This window comes from Arvicola amphibius, chromosome X (assembly GCF_903992535.2).
Source record: "Arvicola amphibius chromosome X, mArvAmp1.2, whole genome shotgun sequence".
Taxonomy (NCBI): Eukaryota; Metazoa; Chordata; class Mammalia; order Rodentia; family Cricetidae; genus Arvicola; species Arvicola amphibius.
Genome location: NC_052065.1, coordinates 5,571,077 through 5,588,252, shown reverse-complemented (window position 1 = coordinate 5,588,252; position 17,176 = coordinate 5,571,077). Strand labels below are relative to the sequence as shown.

Sequence of the window (17,176 nt, the reverse complement as noted above, 5' to 3'; positions counted from 1 at the left end):
ACAAGGATAAGTGGCTGATTTTTTTTTTTTCTTTTCTTTATTTGGAATCATGGTAGCTGCATCACAAAAGCTCCAATCAAGAGGGTGGTAGAAAGAAGGCACAGATCATTGCAAATACCAGATTTTCTCTTTCTCTTTTTGTAAATATACCATCATATATAAGCTAAAATTTCTCTTCGAGTGGTGGGGGTCGGCTGGCAGGGAAAGGGAAGGGTTGGACCTCAAATTGCATATGTAATAGAATCCAAAGGGGGAAATACAAAGCCAGGTGGCATTCATTCCACCTGCAGCAAGTGAGCAAGACACCTGCTTTTGACTAGGTTAGCACAAACACTAGGGGCATCTGTGACAAAACACGGTTAAAAAAATCATAAAATTATAAAGCCTGTAAACGAAGAATCTGAAATTACATTTTATTAATGGAAAATATCATCAAAATAGTACTACTCTGGACTAAACTGCCTGAGTTTTCATTTCGCAGGAGATCTCAAGGTAGAAAAGCCTTTAGCACAATTGAATCACAACCACTGCCAGAGCCAGGACGACACCATGGGAAAGAGTCTCCTCTTGGATGGAATTTGTGTTGTGCTATCAAGACTTTTGTGCTAATCATTCAAACAGGGACATGTTGAGGCAAACCTTTAATCTTTTGGCACAAGATGATTTTGGCTGGGACAGAAAATTTGAGTCTCGGACTCAGGGTGAAAAATGTAACATCTCAATTATCAAGTATTCATTTTGATTGAAGAGCTTTCTTTATGTCATTCACTTCCATCTATAAAGAGGGGGAAAAGCAGCAAACACAGGCATCATGAAACGGCTGCACTTAGAGAAGCTGCAAGATAATCACCCTCATCAATGCAAAGAAAAGACTCAAGCTGACAATTTTAGGGATGAAACTGGTAAAATGACATCTGAATTAAGAATTGCTAACAATGCCAGAAACAATATAAACCTCAAACCAGGCACTCACGTACAGTACCCTGGCAAATAGTGTGCCTAGTCATTCCCAGGTTCCTAGGCTCCAAAGCTCATCAAAAGCAGCAATGACTCTAGATTCATGGCCAGAGGGCGGAGCAGGCAATCAAGACCATCTGAGAGTGACTAAGAAGTAGGTGGAAGCACTCCCAACAGGGTGGTGAGCGTTTCCTATCCTCTTCTAAGCATCATGTGCCCCTTTGGAATGATTCCACCACAAGATCTCCACCAGCCGTCAGGACAGGCTTGGATCAGTGGCGAGATGGCGACAGAGCTCAGATGCCATAGAAGGACTAACAAGGTTACTGGGGAGAAGTAAAGAGCTGAAGTAAAAACGCTAATATGGAGATGGAACCCAGCTAACAACAGAGAAGCCATATCCTCTGGTACTTAGTATTATGAGGCATCCTATATTATCCTATAAACTGGAGGGAATATTTTACAGATGATATGATTAAAATAAATTCCAAACTAGAACCCCAACTAGGAGTATGTCGATTGAGCCCTTCCTTCCCCAAGAGCGTTTGGCGCTCAGGTAAAGATAGAATATAAGATTCCATGACTCTGAGACATTCTCATGGCATCAGTCATGTTCTTTTTCTTTGTACCCCCCTCCCCCTTTTCAGACAGGATATCCCTTGGTAGCTCAGACTGCCCATGGGACTCACACTATATATAACCCAGGCTTGTCTGGAACCTGTGAGCCTCCTTCCTCAACCTTCCCAGTGCTGGAATTAAAAAGTATGAGCCACCATGCCCAACAGCAATCGCTTCCTTTCAACCAGAAGCCCTAAGTTTGGCTCCATTACCAAATGAGCTCAGGCTTCATGGATAGCAGAGTGCTCAGGGACTCACCTGCAACCGAAGCCGAATTTTCTTTTCTTCATCCAGCTCTGACAGTAACTGCTTAATCTCACGTCTGAAAAGCAAATGCCAATGGGATCAACTCGAGGCCCAGAGTTTCCCAATGAGAGATAAGAAAATTTATAATCACTATGAAATATATCTGACCTTTTTACAAGGAAACTATAGACCAAAAATAATTTATTTTTTAATCCCCCCCCCCCCAGTGTGTGTATGTATGATGGGGCAGGAACATGCATTCTACATTGTGTAGAAGTCAGAGTACGACTTTTGTGGAGTTGGTTCTCTCTTTACAGCTTTATATGGGTTCCAGAAATTGAAGTCAGGTCATGCCTGACTTATGTTGTTGGATGGTGTGCTGGTTAGGTTTTTGTAAGCTTGCCACAAGCCAGAGTCATCTGCAAAGAAAGAACTTCAACCGAGAAAATGCCTTCACTATATTGGCCTCTAGGCAAGTCTGTGGAGTGTTTCTAATTAATGGCTGATGTGGGAGAGCCCAGCCCACTGTGCACGGTGCTGCCCCCGGGCAGGTGGGTCCTGGGTTGCATAAAAAAGCAGGATAAGCAAGTTACAGGGAGCAAGCCCTTAGGCAACACCCCACCACCATGGTGTCTGCCTGACTCCAAGTTCCTGCCTTGACTTCCCATGACGATAGACTGTAACCTGTAGTCCAAATAAACCTTCCCTCCTAAGTTCGATCTTGTCAGGGTCTTTATCACAGCAATAGAAAGCCACCTTGGGTGGCAAGCCCCTTTACCCGCTGAACCAGCTCACTTCCCCTAAACACTCTCTCTTTGTACTGTTACTTCTTAAGATTTCTTTTAGACAGAAAGGTTTGCTGTTATTTGGTAAGGAGCCACCAAAACATGTGGCCTTCAAATGTCAGGTCTGGAGATGACCTTAGCAATTCCTTAGGCAAAATTTCTCCCAACAAGAGAAGATGGGGAAACTCAGGCACAAAGTGGTGGCCTGATTTTCACAATAACTAGACTCCAGTACCCAGGCTCACACTCCGTCATCTTTCCTCTAACTTCTCTTTTATAACCACTGTGTACTTACAGAATAGTTTTCCCTATAGTCACTTTTTGTTCATGTTTTTTTCATGTTCATGTGTATGTCCAAGTCCGTGTGTGCACATGGGCGTGGAGAGGCCAGAGGTTGATGATATCACGTGCCTCCCTAGATTTCTTTCTACCTTACTGCTTGAGGCAGGGTCTCTCACTGAACTCAAAGCTTGCTGATTCAGCTGGACTGGCTGGCTAGTAAGACCCAAGATCCTCTTGTCTCTGCCTCCCCAGAGTTGGGATTACAGGTGGTTTGTACATGCTTGAGATCTGAACTCAGGTCTTTGTGTTTGTGTGGTAAGCACTTCCTTACTGAGCCGTCTCCCTAGGCCCATTGCAGATATTTTTACCATTCCACATATACTTCAATTTTCTACAGAATTTATCTTAATAATAGGTCACTGGTATGTTTTCACTAATTCTCACAAAAATACCACAAATTGACTTTACCTTAAGATACACTAATTGGACCTTAAATACATGAATTAACAATACTGAAATGAAGTCTGAAAGAGGGCAAACATAGGACCTACAGCCCAATGCCTTTTCCAACTCAAAATAATAAAGTTGAATGAAGTGACTCAGTCTGTAAAGCTGTGACTCTGTTCTTTGGACTGCATTCCCTTTGTTCTGAGGTATTAGATGTGTACATTTGTGAAATGGGACAAAAGCTTCAGAAACATCGCAGCAAACACAGTGACAGTACATTTGTTCAACTCCCGATGAATACCATGATGGTCCCCCATACTTGAGACTACGTCCTAGCACCGCTGACAACACTCTGGTTACAGCTAGTTATAACCTGACATAAACTATTACAATTCATTAGCATAAGTTATTTAAACATTCATTACATATCCAGATCTGGATGGGTACCACTTAGGGCTTAGGAAAGCAGTCAACAATCCCTAAACCAGCAGTCCAACCTCAGGAAAACTTGGCAGGCATGGCCTTAAGTGGGTCATGGTTTAATGAAGAGAAAGTCAGTTGGAGAAACTGGCGTTGAGAAAGCCACTGAGTCTTAAACTAGTGAAACTGGGAATCTGTCTACAAGGAGAAAGGGAGATGGCGTAGTTAGAGGAAATTCAAGGCAGAGCAGGGAGGTGAGCCTGTGTCTAAAAGCTGGGCACATTTGAGGATAGTTGGGATAGACAGGAATTGGATGCTACAGGGAAGGTGATACTAGAGGAGAAGGTAGAAGATGGGTGGGGACTCACTTGGGCAGAAGGGCCAAGCTAAGGAAGCTAGGAGAGGAGGTCTTTGAAGTGGGGGGAGGGGATTGACATTCAGAGTTACTGATTAAGATGTTGGCTGGGGAAGGAGTACTGTGGCCAGTTAATCACAGGCTTTAAAGCACAACCACCTGTGAACTCAAGAGTTGTGGGTGACTCCCAGACACGGACCGTCTTTTGAATATAAAGTTCCAAAGTGCTGGATCTAGGTTAAGTCAGGTCCCAATATGGCCCTGTTCAGAAGGCCAGATGTCCTGGAACCATGGATTCATTGTCTTCGCAAAAGACATGTGTTCCCTGGATATAGATATCCTTTGGGTACCCAAACCTACAGCTTCTAGAGCCATTCAAAGTTTGTTCCTTAGAACCCTTATCCTAAAACTCATTAGATAAAGAGACCTGTGGTTAATGCATTTGCAAACCTGTGTATGATTTCTTCTCTATCCTCCCAGGCAAAGACTTCAAAAAGTCCTTCAAAGGAGAACTTAGCTTTGTTTAACCCAATTATCCCCCAAAGTGTCTGACCACAAAATACTTCACGGCCCTTTGCCTTGGAAGAGAGGCAAATGCCTGTCACTGCCAGCCTCAGAAACCCCTCCCACAGGCTGCAGGATTTTGGCTGCACCTCTCATCATCACCTGCAAGCTCCTTCTGGGCCAAAGTGGCCAGGTGCCCTGGGGGATGCTGGCCCATCAAGCTGTTCAGTTGCCTGTGAAGTTGCATGCTATTCTCGCTGCCAAAGTTCTCTGCTCCTGGTAATTCTAGGTCTTTATTCAAAATGCTCATGAAATGCTTCCCTGGGAAGTATCTCAAGAAAGATCCCTTTCAGAAAGCTAACTGAGCTCTAAATCAGTAATCTGTGAACCTCAGTTTCTTTAACTACTGTTTACCAGCAATCCTTTACCAGCTTCCTCACAGTAAATGCTGCATCCCAGGCAATCCTGGTGTAGGATGCTTTCTTTTTGTTCATTTAAGTGCTCCCTGGGGATAAGAGACGTGAAAGTACATATGTGAACATGAGTGAGGAAGGCTCCTGAGCCTCATGAGGAGATCTTCCTGACAGAAAGATCTTGGCTTTAAAGATTCCCTACATCTTCTTCATGCATTACAGCCCTGTGATGCAAAATACATGTTTTCTCTGTCATCCAAATTAAGTGGCTACACTTTCCCCCTAACACTAAAGGAAAGTTAGTGGTAGAGATGGTGCCATAGAGATGGCTCACAGGTTAAGAGTGGATACTGCTTTTCCAGAGGACGGGAATTCAGATTCCAGTACCCATGTTGGGTGTCTCAAAGCCACTTGGAACTCTAGTGGTAGGGAATCAGACATCAGACACCTCTGATTTCTCTGTGGGTCCTGCATACACATGCACAGCACCGGCTCCCCCAAGATACACATAAATGAAAATCAAACCAAAAGAATTCGTATATGCATTGCTATTGTTTGGCTCTTGAATGTCCCCCAAAGATCCACAGGTTAAAGGCCTGACCTCCAGTCCATGCTACTACTAGGAGGTTGTGGACTTTCAGGAGCCTAGTAGAAAACATTTAGCTCTTTGTGAATATATAAGGAATATTGGGACTCATGTCCCTTGCTGTCTCTTTTTTGCTTCCTGGTTGACAGGAAGTGAAGAAGTTTCCCCCATTACATGCTCCGTGCCATGATATGCTGCCTCAGCACAAAAGCTCAATTTCAATAAACTGAAACTGTGAACCAAAGTGTTCCCCCTTTAATTTGTTTTTATTTTGTGTGTAGGAGTGTTTGTATGCATGTCTATGTGTGTACTACATACATGCCTGATGCCCACAGAGGCCAGAAGAAGGCATTCAATCCCATCAAATTGGAGTTACAGACAGTTGTGAGATGCCACGTGGGCACTAGGAGCTGAAGAGCAGCAAGTTCCTCCGCGAGAGCAGAAAGTGGTCATAGCCTCTCTGCTATCTTTACAGCCCCGAACCCTCCCTTCTTAAAAGTTGATTTTCTCAAAACTCAGAAACAGGGATGGAAAGCTAGTGAGATGGCTAGGAAGATAAAGGTGCTGTGGCTAAGCCTGATGACCCGAGTTCAGTCTCTGAAACCCCACATCATGGAAGGGGAGAACCAAGTCCTGAAAGCTGCAGTCTGTTCAACTATTCTCTCTCTCTCTCTCTCTCTCTCTCTCTCTCTCTCTCTCTCTCTCTCTCTCTCTCTCTCTCTCTCTCTCTCTCTCTCTTCCCCTTCCTCCACCTCTCCCTCTCCCCCCCACACGCTAAATAGATGTAATTTGAAAGATTTTAAAAAGCTGGTTAATATGGAAATAATTTTTTTAGTGAATTTCATTTTCTATTTAGCAGTGTGCTGAGACTGTCCTTGCAAAAGACTCATTCCTGTATAGGATATAGTCAACCTGTGCTCTTTGGCACATAGTAGGTGGGACACTGCTTTAAAAATAACAAAATTAAATATAACGTAGGCCTGTTGCAGTTTATACCCACTCCCAGCAGCCCATACCCACTTTCAGCTCTGCTGCCACTATCAGTGTGCAGCCTCGCCCACCCTCTGGGCAGAGTGAGACCAAGCTTTCAGAACTAGGCCATGGCTAGCCAGTGGAAAGCCACCTGGAAAGAGCTGCAAAGGGGTCCCTGGCACTCACTTCTGCTGGTCCTTCATGCTCTCAATGATGCTCCTCAGCTCCCGGACTTGTGTCCTAAGCTCCTCTACAGCAGCCTGGCTGCTGGCTGCAGGCTCCATCTTTGGTTTTCCTTCTGTGCTGAACAGAGATGGAGAATTGGCTCTGTGTCCAGCTGTTCCCAAAGAGGATGGCATGGGTGAGGATGCCACTGAAGAGAGAGAGGCTGGCCCACTGCTGCCAGCTGCCATGGTCCCTGGCTTGGGTGGCAGGGATGCCTTGTTGTCCGACACCTGTGAAGAGGGAAGGTGGAGAGGCTTCAGAGCCTGGGGTCTGTGCAGGGGCTGCCTCCCTGTTCCGGCGATTCAAACCAACCTTTAACACCCAAGCCCACACCTGTCTCCACACACTACTCATTTATTCATTTGCCCACAAGCCATCAATGGCCGACTTGGTACAGACAGACCACCGCCCAAGAGCTACCTGCATGTACTTTAAGTTCTATCTTCTTTTCTCGGCAAGACCAGATTGGTTTCATATACACCGAGACGTACAAAGTGGCTTGCCAGGCCCTACAAAGCCTGAAGTAAGCAAGGCATTTTCCTGGCTTCTAGGAGCTTAGAAAAAACTGGGGCACTGGCAGACAGACAACACAATACACTGCAGCACAAGAGGGGGGAAGCACAGAGAGTCCCAGAAACACATCAAAACAGCCACATTTCAGGAAGGAACGAGCAAGCAACAAGTTCATTTTGTCGAGGGGAGGTTGTTGAAGAAAGACGCTATAGGAGGAGGGAAGGTCCTAGACAATGGCCTAGAGACCAGGAAGCAAAACACAGTAGTGAGAATCCTGGCTCGGATAAAGGGAGCAGTAATGCTGGCGGCAGGGAGAGAAGGGGATGGTTCAAATGGCTGCATACCCTGCATGCCTCATGGGTGCTGTGGGGGATAGAAAGGCCTGAGAGTTGGCAAGCCTGGCACCAGACAGATCTGCCGAGACTCTGGCACCATGTAAGCTAGAAACAGTGAGTATATGATTAGGTGATGACCTAGAATGAAGACTATTTTGAGAGATGTGGGTAAGGCAGGCACATCTAACAAAGGTCATGGGCATCGCTCCTGGTACTGGAGTGGGGACTGGGTAAAGTCAATGGAGTCTCTGCCCTCAGCTCAGCTTTCCATTGTCAGAGAGATGACGACCTACATAGACTAGAGGGTAAAGAAAGAAACACAGGGCCATAGATGGAGAGGGAAGGAACAGGCAGATGTACATTTCATGGAGGAAGGCCCAGATAATCATTTTAGGTTTTGACTTTTAGAAACCAGAAGGATAACTGACAGGGTATGCCTAGTGGCCAGAGCAAGCAACTAAAATAATAAGCTGGGCCAAGGGAGAGGAAGTCATGGGTGTCTATATAAGAGAAGACGCCCAATGGTGGAAGCTGGGGAATTCTAAAATGAAGCAAGAAGAGAAGGAAGAGAGAGCTCTTGACAATTGGGAAGTAGTGAGAGAGGGAATGAAGAAAGGCCAGCGGAAGGCCTTGGCTTAGGGGCAGTCCCGAGAGGAAAATAAAGGTTGGATAAGTGTGTCACGGGGGCTGAGAGGAAAACGGAACCCACTTGGTAGTACAAGTATGGAGACAGAGACCTAGTGGTGAGAGACCAGTTGATGAATGGGCACTGAGCAATATGGCCAACAAAAATGAAGATCCTTTCCACAAACTTGTCTGAGGAAGGAAGAGGGAGGAGAGGGGGTGTGAACTCAGGCAGCAGCTTCCTGGGGAGAAAGACTAGAAGGAAGGTTTTATTTGCTTTCACAGATGAGTGAGACCCTGAGCTGCATGAGATATTAGGGGAGAAGCCTATGGACAGACAGGCAGAAGATGGAGAGGCGGGAAAGGCCTGATAGCGAGGTGTCCAGAGGAAGACACACAGGCTGTGCATCAGTCTTGTATGAGAAGGACTACAAGTGGCTGGCAGGCGCAGAGGGGAAGTACTAGCAAGGGCAAGTGAGCAGGTAGGCTGATGGCGGGGGGGGGGCAAGGTAGTGGGATAGGATTTGGGGAGCAGAGAAGGTGAGTGATAGGGTGGAAGCCAGGGCTGGTGGTGAAGCTTGGCACAGCAACCATGGGATTTCCTCCAGCAGCAGGCGCTCAGCCGGCCATCCCAGGGAAGGCGCCAAGGAGGGGTTTAGCTGGCACGGCGGCAGCAAGGAGGTAGAGTCTGGATTCAGGCTGTGCTAGAGGCAGAGACTGGGCAGAGTGTGCCAAAAGCAGATGGGCCATCATTCCCAGTCTCTCTGTTCGCCTTTTCTCTGCCAAGTTACCATTGAGGAAAAGCACTCTCTGCTGCCAGGGAGAGCGCTCCGCCAGCCGGGGCTCTGTTGTTAGGAGGAGTCATAGTACGAGGCAAGAGGAACCGACATTTACAAAACTCTGATTGCACCCTGGACACCAGCTCTATAATGTAAACAGTGATCATCTTTCACATGCATTGTACCAAGCAGGAAACTGAGGCTTATAGGGAAATCTCCTCAAGTCTTAGATCTCATAATCATCAAAGCTGGAATTCAACTCCCCTTTATCAGTTAGATCCTCGGCCGGGCACAGTGTCTATGGCTGATGGAGTCTGAAGATCTGTGCTCTTCTCTTGTTTTCTTTGTTGATTTATATTATATTATATTATATTACATATCCTAGGCTTCATGCCTTCTTCCATTTCCTATCCTCTCTTACCTCTCTCTCAAGACCCACCAGTGCCCATAACTGGCTTCCAGATACTTCCAAGATCAATAGTTCTTTTGCTGTTTTCTGTCTGAGGGGCTCTCAGACCAGTCCAGTGCCACTAACAAATATGTTTTTAGTCCCTCACATGATCTAGGTCATCACAGTCCTTGATCAAATTAGTTCAAGTGGAATTTCCTAAAGCAGTGAAATATCCAACCTGACAACTCAGGGAACTGAAATAGGCTAAGGGATAGAGCTGTGCAGACCAGAAACATAAAAGCCACTATTGGCCAGTAGGTGTCACTGTAGAGACATCCCTAGGATGACCGAGACCAGGAAACTGAAGTTATGCCTATAGACACCAAAAAACTAAACAACAACAAAACTAGTTTAAATCCAATTTCAGTAAATAGAATCCTCTGAAAAGGAAGAATACCTTGGCTTTGTGGGCAATTAAAATTGATCTGTTTTATAGGATCACGTTTTGCTTACTGTATCAGATTTCAAGAAAAATTCGTAATGCAAACTCCCGAATCTATGAGGAGGAAAATCTATTCCAATCTTTGATTTGTTTGTGCTAATGTCTGCTTCAAATAACTACTGTTTTGTGCTTCTAGACATTAAAATGTTGCTAATGTTCCAAGAAAACAATCTTACTTGAGTTTTTTTTTTAAAAAAAAAAAATACAAGAAGATGTGGTTTTAAAGTCTCCATTTATTTGTAGGAAGATCTGAACATGTATACGATGTTTACTCACCAAAGCTGCATTCGGTAGCTAAACGATGTCCTTTTTGTGGCGGTAATCTTACCCAGGATCGGGCACATGCCAGGCAAGTGCTCTTCCACTGAGTTACACTTTCTCTCCTCACCCCCTTCTCTCCATTGGTCTTTGTCTTTGCCCCTCCAATCCCTGTGCGTGTATGGCTCTCTTTCTTGAGAAGGGGAGTGTTCACTATGTTATCCAGGCTGGTCAAGTCATTGTTCCTGCCTCATCTCCCAGCAGGTGGGACTATGGCTGTTGACCAGCATTAACAATGTTTTCTTTATTTCTTATATCAAATTACTTAAATCAGCTTTCCCATTCTCTGGGCATGGAGTGAAATTAAAATGCTTTAGATTATCATTTTACTTTAGAGCATGAGTCCAAGTCAACTTTTCTTTAAGAGACCATGTAAGTATAAAATTAAAAAGAAATCTTCCAATAATATTTTTTTTGCCAGTTTTGTATATAAAAGAGAAGGTCTATGAGCAGAGAGCACAGCATTTAATGAAGTCTGTCGAGGTGTTCCCCAACTGTTGAAGTTGATCAGGTGGCAGAAGTGTCTGAGGGCTCTTTAGCAGATGTACATGCGACACTGTGAAGAGTGTGGACTACAAGAGAAACTGCGAAACAAACACTTGTGTGCACAGCTCAGGGACTCTATAACACATCTAAGGGATTCTGATGACTACAGTAATCACTACTACTAAAGAATGACAAACATCCATCCCCATTGTCTGTTTATCTATCTTGCTTGGTTTCTAACCCATTGTTAGTACATGCATGGAAGGGCAGGGACACCTCACCCTGGCCACTCACTCACTTGGGATATGGTAACAGTCTTGGAAGTCTTCCTCGACACGTCTAGTCCTCTGTGCGCAAGCGAAATGTGTTCCTCTTTATCTTCTTCGGGACTTGGGGAGTCAAAGATATCGGGGCTTGAAAGGGAGGACTGGATAAAGCCAAAAGAAAATGCCTTCGTCAGAATCATACCTTAGCTGACACAGCTTTGTTAATGTGATGCTGTTTGCCTTCCAAGGCAATCAGCACTTCTATTTGATCTGTCTCCATAACACTGTGAAGCGGAAAGGATGCTCTTATCTTCTTACAACAGATAACCGTATGGCTCCCTAGCAGCAGGACTTGGACCAAGCCCCAAGAAGCTAAACTGGGAGCTGCCCCTGATGCCCATCAATCACTTCAACCATGTAAGCATCTGTTGTACAGCCTTTCCAAGTCTCTCTTTTCTCCAAACATTTGTTACTGTGTGCCTTACACTGAGCTGGTACTGCAGGCTCAATGACCATATGCCATATGCGATCCCAGCCCTTTTGGGGCTTGCAGCATGGGAGAAAATGACCCACAGTCAATAGGAAACTGCCTCATATCCTCCTCTCCTTCATCCGTCTTTGCACCCTATTCCTTGACTCTAGAATTACTACATTTGCTGTGGATGGAAGAGCCTTCAAAGATCCATTTGAGAGGAGGGCATTTCTAGAGGCAAGGGACCAAGAGTAATGGGCATTTATATAGCCCCACAGCATAGCCCTGTTCACTAGCATAAGCTCACCTCTCCTTTGGTATCTGCTACTAATCGCTGCCCTCATTACTATGAATAGTAAGCACCATTCTGGAGTGTATTTGCTAAGGTTTATACAGAATGGCAGCATCAATGGGTAAAATACAGTTCGACACCCCTGCTCTTTCTGCTTCACTGTGAAATCACTGTAAATGCCCAAAAGATGGATGAATGGGGAGCAAATCACTAGAATTCTCTAGTTCACAAGGAATTCCTTAGCTAAAATGTTTCGAGTTTAGAAGAAAACAAATGAAATAAAGAGCCCCTGGTGCAAGGATTCTTTTTTAAATGAAGTCTTCCAGAAATATGTTGGAACGAGCTCAAATTCAGCTTCATTTTCACTCCTTTGCTTTCTAACCTGGGGTAGATAAATGGTTCTTTTTAGAATTACCATTTGAAAAAAATGGGAAAATTATGCTCACAAATACTTTTCCTTCCTTTAATCCTGTTTACCAAGGCAGAAACTTAAAATATTTAGGGGTATTTTTCAGCCAAGGTTTGGCTTCTAGAGGTCTTATTTGTTAATCTTCATTTAATCTGAAAATCCAATTACCTAAAATATGCACCCCCAACACACACACCAAGCTTTCTTAGTAAATTAGGCTTACCTACTCAACCACTGTGTGATATATGAATCTTTTCAAGATTTTATTTAAAAAACCTCCTTTTACACAACTCATATTGCCTGAGCTCCTATTAGAAGGAAACTGCCCCAGGCCAGGGAACCATAACCAGTGTTTCTTCAGTTATTCCCACACTGGCCTTTGAGGACCATGTCCTTATCCACTAATCCCATTTGCTATGAAAACCCCACAGGTGCTAATTTCAAGAGTGAGCAAGAATTTAGTGTATCCACCCAAATGGGGACGGATAAGAATGAATGGCAAGAATCGGCTCACTATATATCATTAAAGCACCAAGGTATTCTGTTTTACATCCAAATAAAATCACTTTTTATAAGATGCCAGACACAGAGTCACCAAAGTAAGCCTTCTTAAAGGCAGTGACCGTGTACTTCTCATTACCATCTGGATCCTTGGTATCTGACACAGTGTCCTGTCCACAGGAGATAGATGTCTCTGAATATATGTCGACCAAGAAATAAACAACTGTGTGTAGCCTAAAATCTGGGTGATGATGAGGTACCACTACTTGGTCTCAAAAATAATACACAAACTTCTCAACATGAGATTTATGAACTAAGGGGGAATCATTTGAACCACTTAATATTTAATCCTGGAGAGACACAGAGCTCTTTATACCTTAAAAGTTTATAAAAACTTGGAAGGAAAACAAAAATGATGAAGGATTTAAAGAGAAGACAGAAGTGGTAGGGATTGGGAAATTGGAATGCAAACATGGCAAGAAGCAATCAGATAGGTTGGGTGTATATGTGCATGTTGAGCTTGTAGAATGTGGACGGGAGAAAGGAAAGAAGGCAGGTTGCAAAGAATTCTAAAAGAGTGCAAAGGAAGCCACTTCTTTAAGTCTTTATCTCAAAAAAATGTATCAACACAAAGTTATGTGTGGTTCATATAGGGCAAAAAAACATGCTTCAAGCCATACTTCCAGACTCAGTAGATATGCGAGAAAAGGCTCGAAGGAAGTGGCATTCTCTTTTTCTCTAAATGATATGAACATAGGCGAGATTGATGAGGAGGCGAAAAGAGAAAAATCCTGAGAAACCTGCAAATGGTTAAATTCCTTGGTGTAGCTGGAGGGAGGTTATAAGGCCTTAGAACTGCAAAGGACAAGGCGATGTGACAGACAGACTGAAAATCAGTAGGCAAAACAAATGAACACATACACGCTGCTTGTGGAGGGGAAATGACCTCGTGTGTGTGTGTTGCGGGGGGGGCGTGAGGTGGAGGTGGGGAGTCTGCAACTAATGGCAACAGCAAGGCAACATACTTCCCAGTGCCCCACATTCAGAAAACCCAAACCTAACAACATTCATGTCAGTATGGCTTATAACAAAGACTTGGAGTCATCATCAAAATCCAATAATAAATAGTATACTCACTAGATAAATTCTTATATACTCACACTGTAGAAAGTAGGCAGTCATTAAATTTGTCATTCTGGAAGAATTGGTAATGATTGGAGGGAATGGTGTGCATTTTAAGTTTAGGGGTGTAAGTAAAATTCAAAACAGCGTATATTACATGATCTAAGTTTTGAACAAAAAAATGAAAGTTTTGAAAAACTCTAAGGCTATATACAACAAGGGGCTATAACAGTTCTTTGCTCTTATGGCAGGACTTGGAAAACTTACTTTCTTCCTTATGGGTCATGTTGCTCAAATTTGGCACAACAATGAACATAGTAGGCTCATAATAAAAAAGTTATTTAAAACTGCCCAGACAAAAGCAATCGTCTTTGGGTTATCATTGAGTGTTCTCATTGGTCTCTTCTATAGCCCATGTACTTCATAAGCTTAAATACAACCTCTTGGAGGTGTGTATGGGTTTCTTTGGAGGCCTTCTGATGACGGGGTTTGGGAAGATACAGGCCACTGGCTCCAACTGCATCATGGCAAATATTTATTGAGTAGGCTTTGTCTTCTTAATAGACCAAACTAGGCTCAGTCTCCTTTTCTCTGTTTTGCTTACCAATTTCATTTCAGCTTCAAACAAGAACTGGCCTAAAAAGAGACAGAAGCAAAGTGGGAAACAGGGAGTGCCATCTTGCTGGCAGAAACACAAAGAGCAAACAGAAAGCAATACTGCTCGATTCAAAAGATTCTCCAAGCATTTTTAGTTGGCAGTATATGTGGCGGCCTCCTTCTCCCCTTCCCTCTTCTGGGGTGTAGAAAAGGCAGCATCTGCTTGAAGAAGAGTCTTTAGCCAGACTCTCCAGTCCTTTTTTGCTTTTCAGCTGTAGAGAAGTAAAGAGACACTTACAGATGTGAGCGACTGAGATGGAGGCCGCCTTCCCGTAGCTTTTGGTCTGCTTGTGGTTGGGTGGCTGAGTTTCTCAGTAGATGATACCACAGAGTCAAACCCTTCTAGGTCTAAAATGAAATGAAACAGGTTTTTTTAAGAACAAAAATAAGAAGGAGAAAGGGCCCTTGTTATAAGCACCCTGTCAATCTAGATTATGTTTTATCTTTTACAAAGGCCATTGATACCCTCGGGTCATTCAATAAAGGACTCAAATGGAATGCAATAACCATTTCCTCCTGGCTTAGCAAGCTTAGCATGCTAGTAAGCAAGAGAGAAAAAGCTCTTGCCTTTTTCCCTTTGGCAGTTACATTCATAAATCTTTCAAAAGCTACAGAATAAGGATTAAAGGAGGACTCTTTTCTATTTCACAAATCTAACCATTCGAGTAGACAGGACATTCTTGAAGTCTCGGCACAAAAGACAGTTATCACATGGTATAACAGCAGTGGATACATGAATGCTGTTTCCTGTTGATGCTAAAAAGACAAGATGTCAGAGCTGTTTCATCTATTTGTACTACAATAGTCAGGCCATCAGGTGTCAACGTGTTAGACTTATCTCCTAGGCAAGGGGACCAGACTCAGATAATGCCCTGAGCCTGCTCTATCTGTTTTCAGAACCATCTTTCAGTGGTGACATTCTCTCCAGCAGTCATCTGTCTGTCCATACATCCATTCATTCCATATTTAAACATCTTAAATATATCATTAAAAAATAAGTTCTGGCCTTGAACTCCCAATATTCCTGCCTGAGCCTCTGCATCTCTGGGATTGCTGACGTGTATCGTCACCTTGAACACTGCTGTTATCCGACAGCCACTCTGTGCCACCCAGGGTAAGAGCTCCTGAGGCGACACCAGCAAATGTGCAGGGATGAGCCTCACCCTCAAAGCGCTTATAACTTAGTGATTGACAATCAGATGAATAGAAAGTCACGTGTGGACTCACGTATGAGGAGAAAAGTTTCTGCCTTTACTTTGCCACTGTCGGTGAGCAGGGCAAGGGGTTTCCCCTGTTCTGTGGACTTCTGGGATCTACAAACCAAGGGTGATGGAAATGAGAGGCTCAGAGGAATGAGCAGTGGGAAAGAATAGGTACCATTATTCCTGTGATGAGAGAAACACCTTCAAGCATCACACAAAGAGAACTTAGCAGTGGAGTTCTGAGGCTAGTTAGGAGCCAATCAGCATCAAGCACCCAAGAGTGACTCATAAAGAGTCTTATTCTCCAGATGATTCAGCAGGGAACCAGGAGGCTTCTGGGCTGGAGAAGGCACAGTACCATACTGCTAGGACATACTTATCCAGAGCTGGCTGGCTGGGCTGGCTCCTCTCAGGAGCCTTCCCCTTAAATATTCTGATTTTCCCAACAGGTTCCTCTCTGGGCTCTACCCAGGACTTAGCTCTATCAAGTATGTATTGTCTGAAATAGAAATTCCCTATTATACAGTTGGATTGATGTGAAAAAAGCCATTAAGTGACATTAACATATCAATTCATCGTTTTAAAATCAGTTTTTTAGATACAAAAGTAATACATATTTCATGCATTTTATGTGAAATTGTAACCAAAAAAAAAGAAGAAGAAGAAAGTCAGTGATAATATCAACACATCGAGACAACCACTGTTAGCATTTCAGTATATTTTCCTCCAGGCTTTTTGAAAATAAGACATAACTCATGTTATATATCATATTGTACTCTGCTTATTTTACTTAACCTTGGATGTCATGTCTCTAAAAGTTCTCCATACTTTATATAATCTTTGGTGGCACTGTAATTCATCATTTATTCTATTTCCTATTGTAGAATAATTCCTCTTCAAATCTTCCCCTCCTGTTTGTTGCTATCATAGGAAAGTGCCACATAAAACACCCCCAGCATGCATTTTCCATGCAATGCCTACAGCAGATTAGCCAAGGAGATGCAGGGCTGCTGGAGGTGGGGTGGGAAATGGGGTCTCATCTAGGGCGATTTGCTGGTCAGGGAGGGCCTGGCAGAGGAGGACAGGGGAAGCTTCAGGGAGAGGAGCAAGGAGACAAAGCAGAGCCTGGCAGACAGCAAGGGGAGGGAGCAGAAGAGAAAGCTGTTGAAAGTTCCAAGGAACAAGCCTTTGCCAACGGCCTTGGCTGGGAGATCTCAGGACTGAGCTGCCTGATGTATATCATCACCCTGCCCAGGAAACTGAAACAAGCTCTAGAGGCAAAACCTGGGTGAAGTGATTAAAGAACAATTAAAGGTCAATTGACTGTAGTTCTCTGCTGGATGGCCAGAGCTGACTCCTGCCGACAATTATTTTATGGGGGGGGGGGGGTGGAGACAAGCGAAGGGAAGAGAGAGAGAGAGAGAAAGGATAGAGAGGGGAGAAAGAAAGAGGGAAAGAGAGTTGGGGGGCATGTATACATGGAGAGGCCAGAGGTTG

The 17,176-nt window shown here is 44.0% G+C and overlaps 1 protein-coding gene across 3 annotated transcripts in view; it reads right to left on the bottom strand.

The window, feature by feature from the left end:
- Nucleotides 1–626: 626 nt before the first annotated feature.
- Nucleotides 627–17,176, bottom strand: part of Sh3kbp1 (SH3 domain containing kinase binding protein 1) — a 336,253-nt gene continuing 319,703 nt past the window's right edge. For 2 of the 3 annotated variants that reach the window (XM_038316361.1, XM_038316362.1), the window contains 5 exons: nt 14,716–14,825; nt 11,057–11,185; nt 6,772–7,040; nt 1,834–1,897; nt 627–775 (listed from right to left, as the gene is read on the bottom strand). In XM_038316361.1, coding sequence (XP_038172289.1) covers nt 734–775; nt 1,834–1,897; nt 6,772–7,040; nt 11,057–11,185; nt 14,716–14,825 — 614 coding nt within the window. In that variant the 3' untranslated portion in view covers nt 627–733. The remainder of the gene's footprint in view (nt 776–1,833; nt 1,898–6,771; nt 7,041–11,056; nt 11,186–14,715; nt 14,826–17,176) is intronic. The other variant, XM_038316363.1, reaches the window with a different exon arrangement.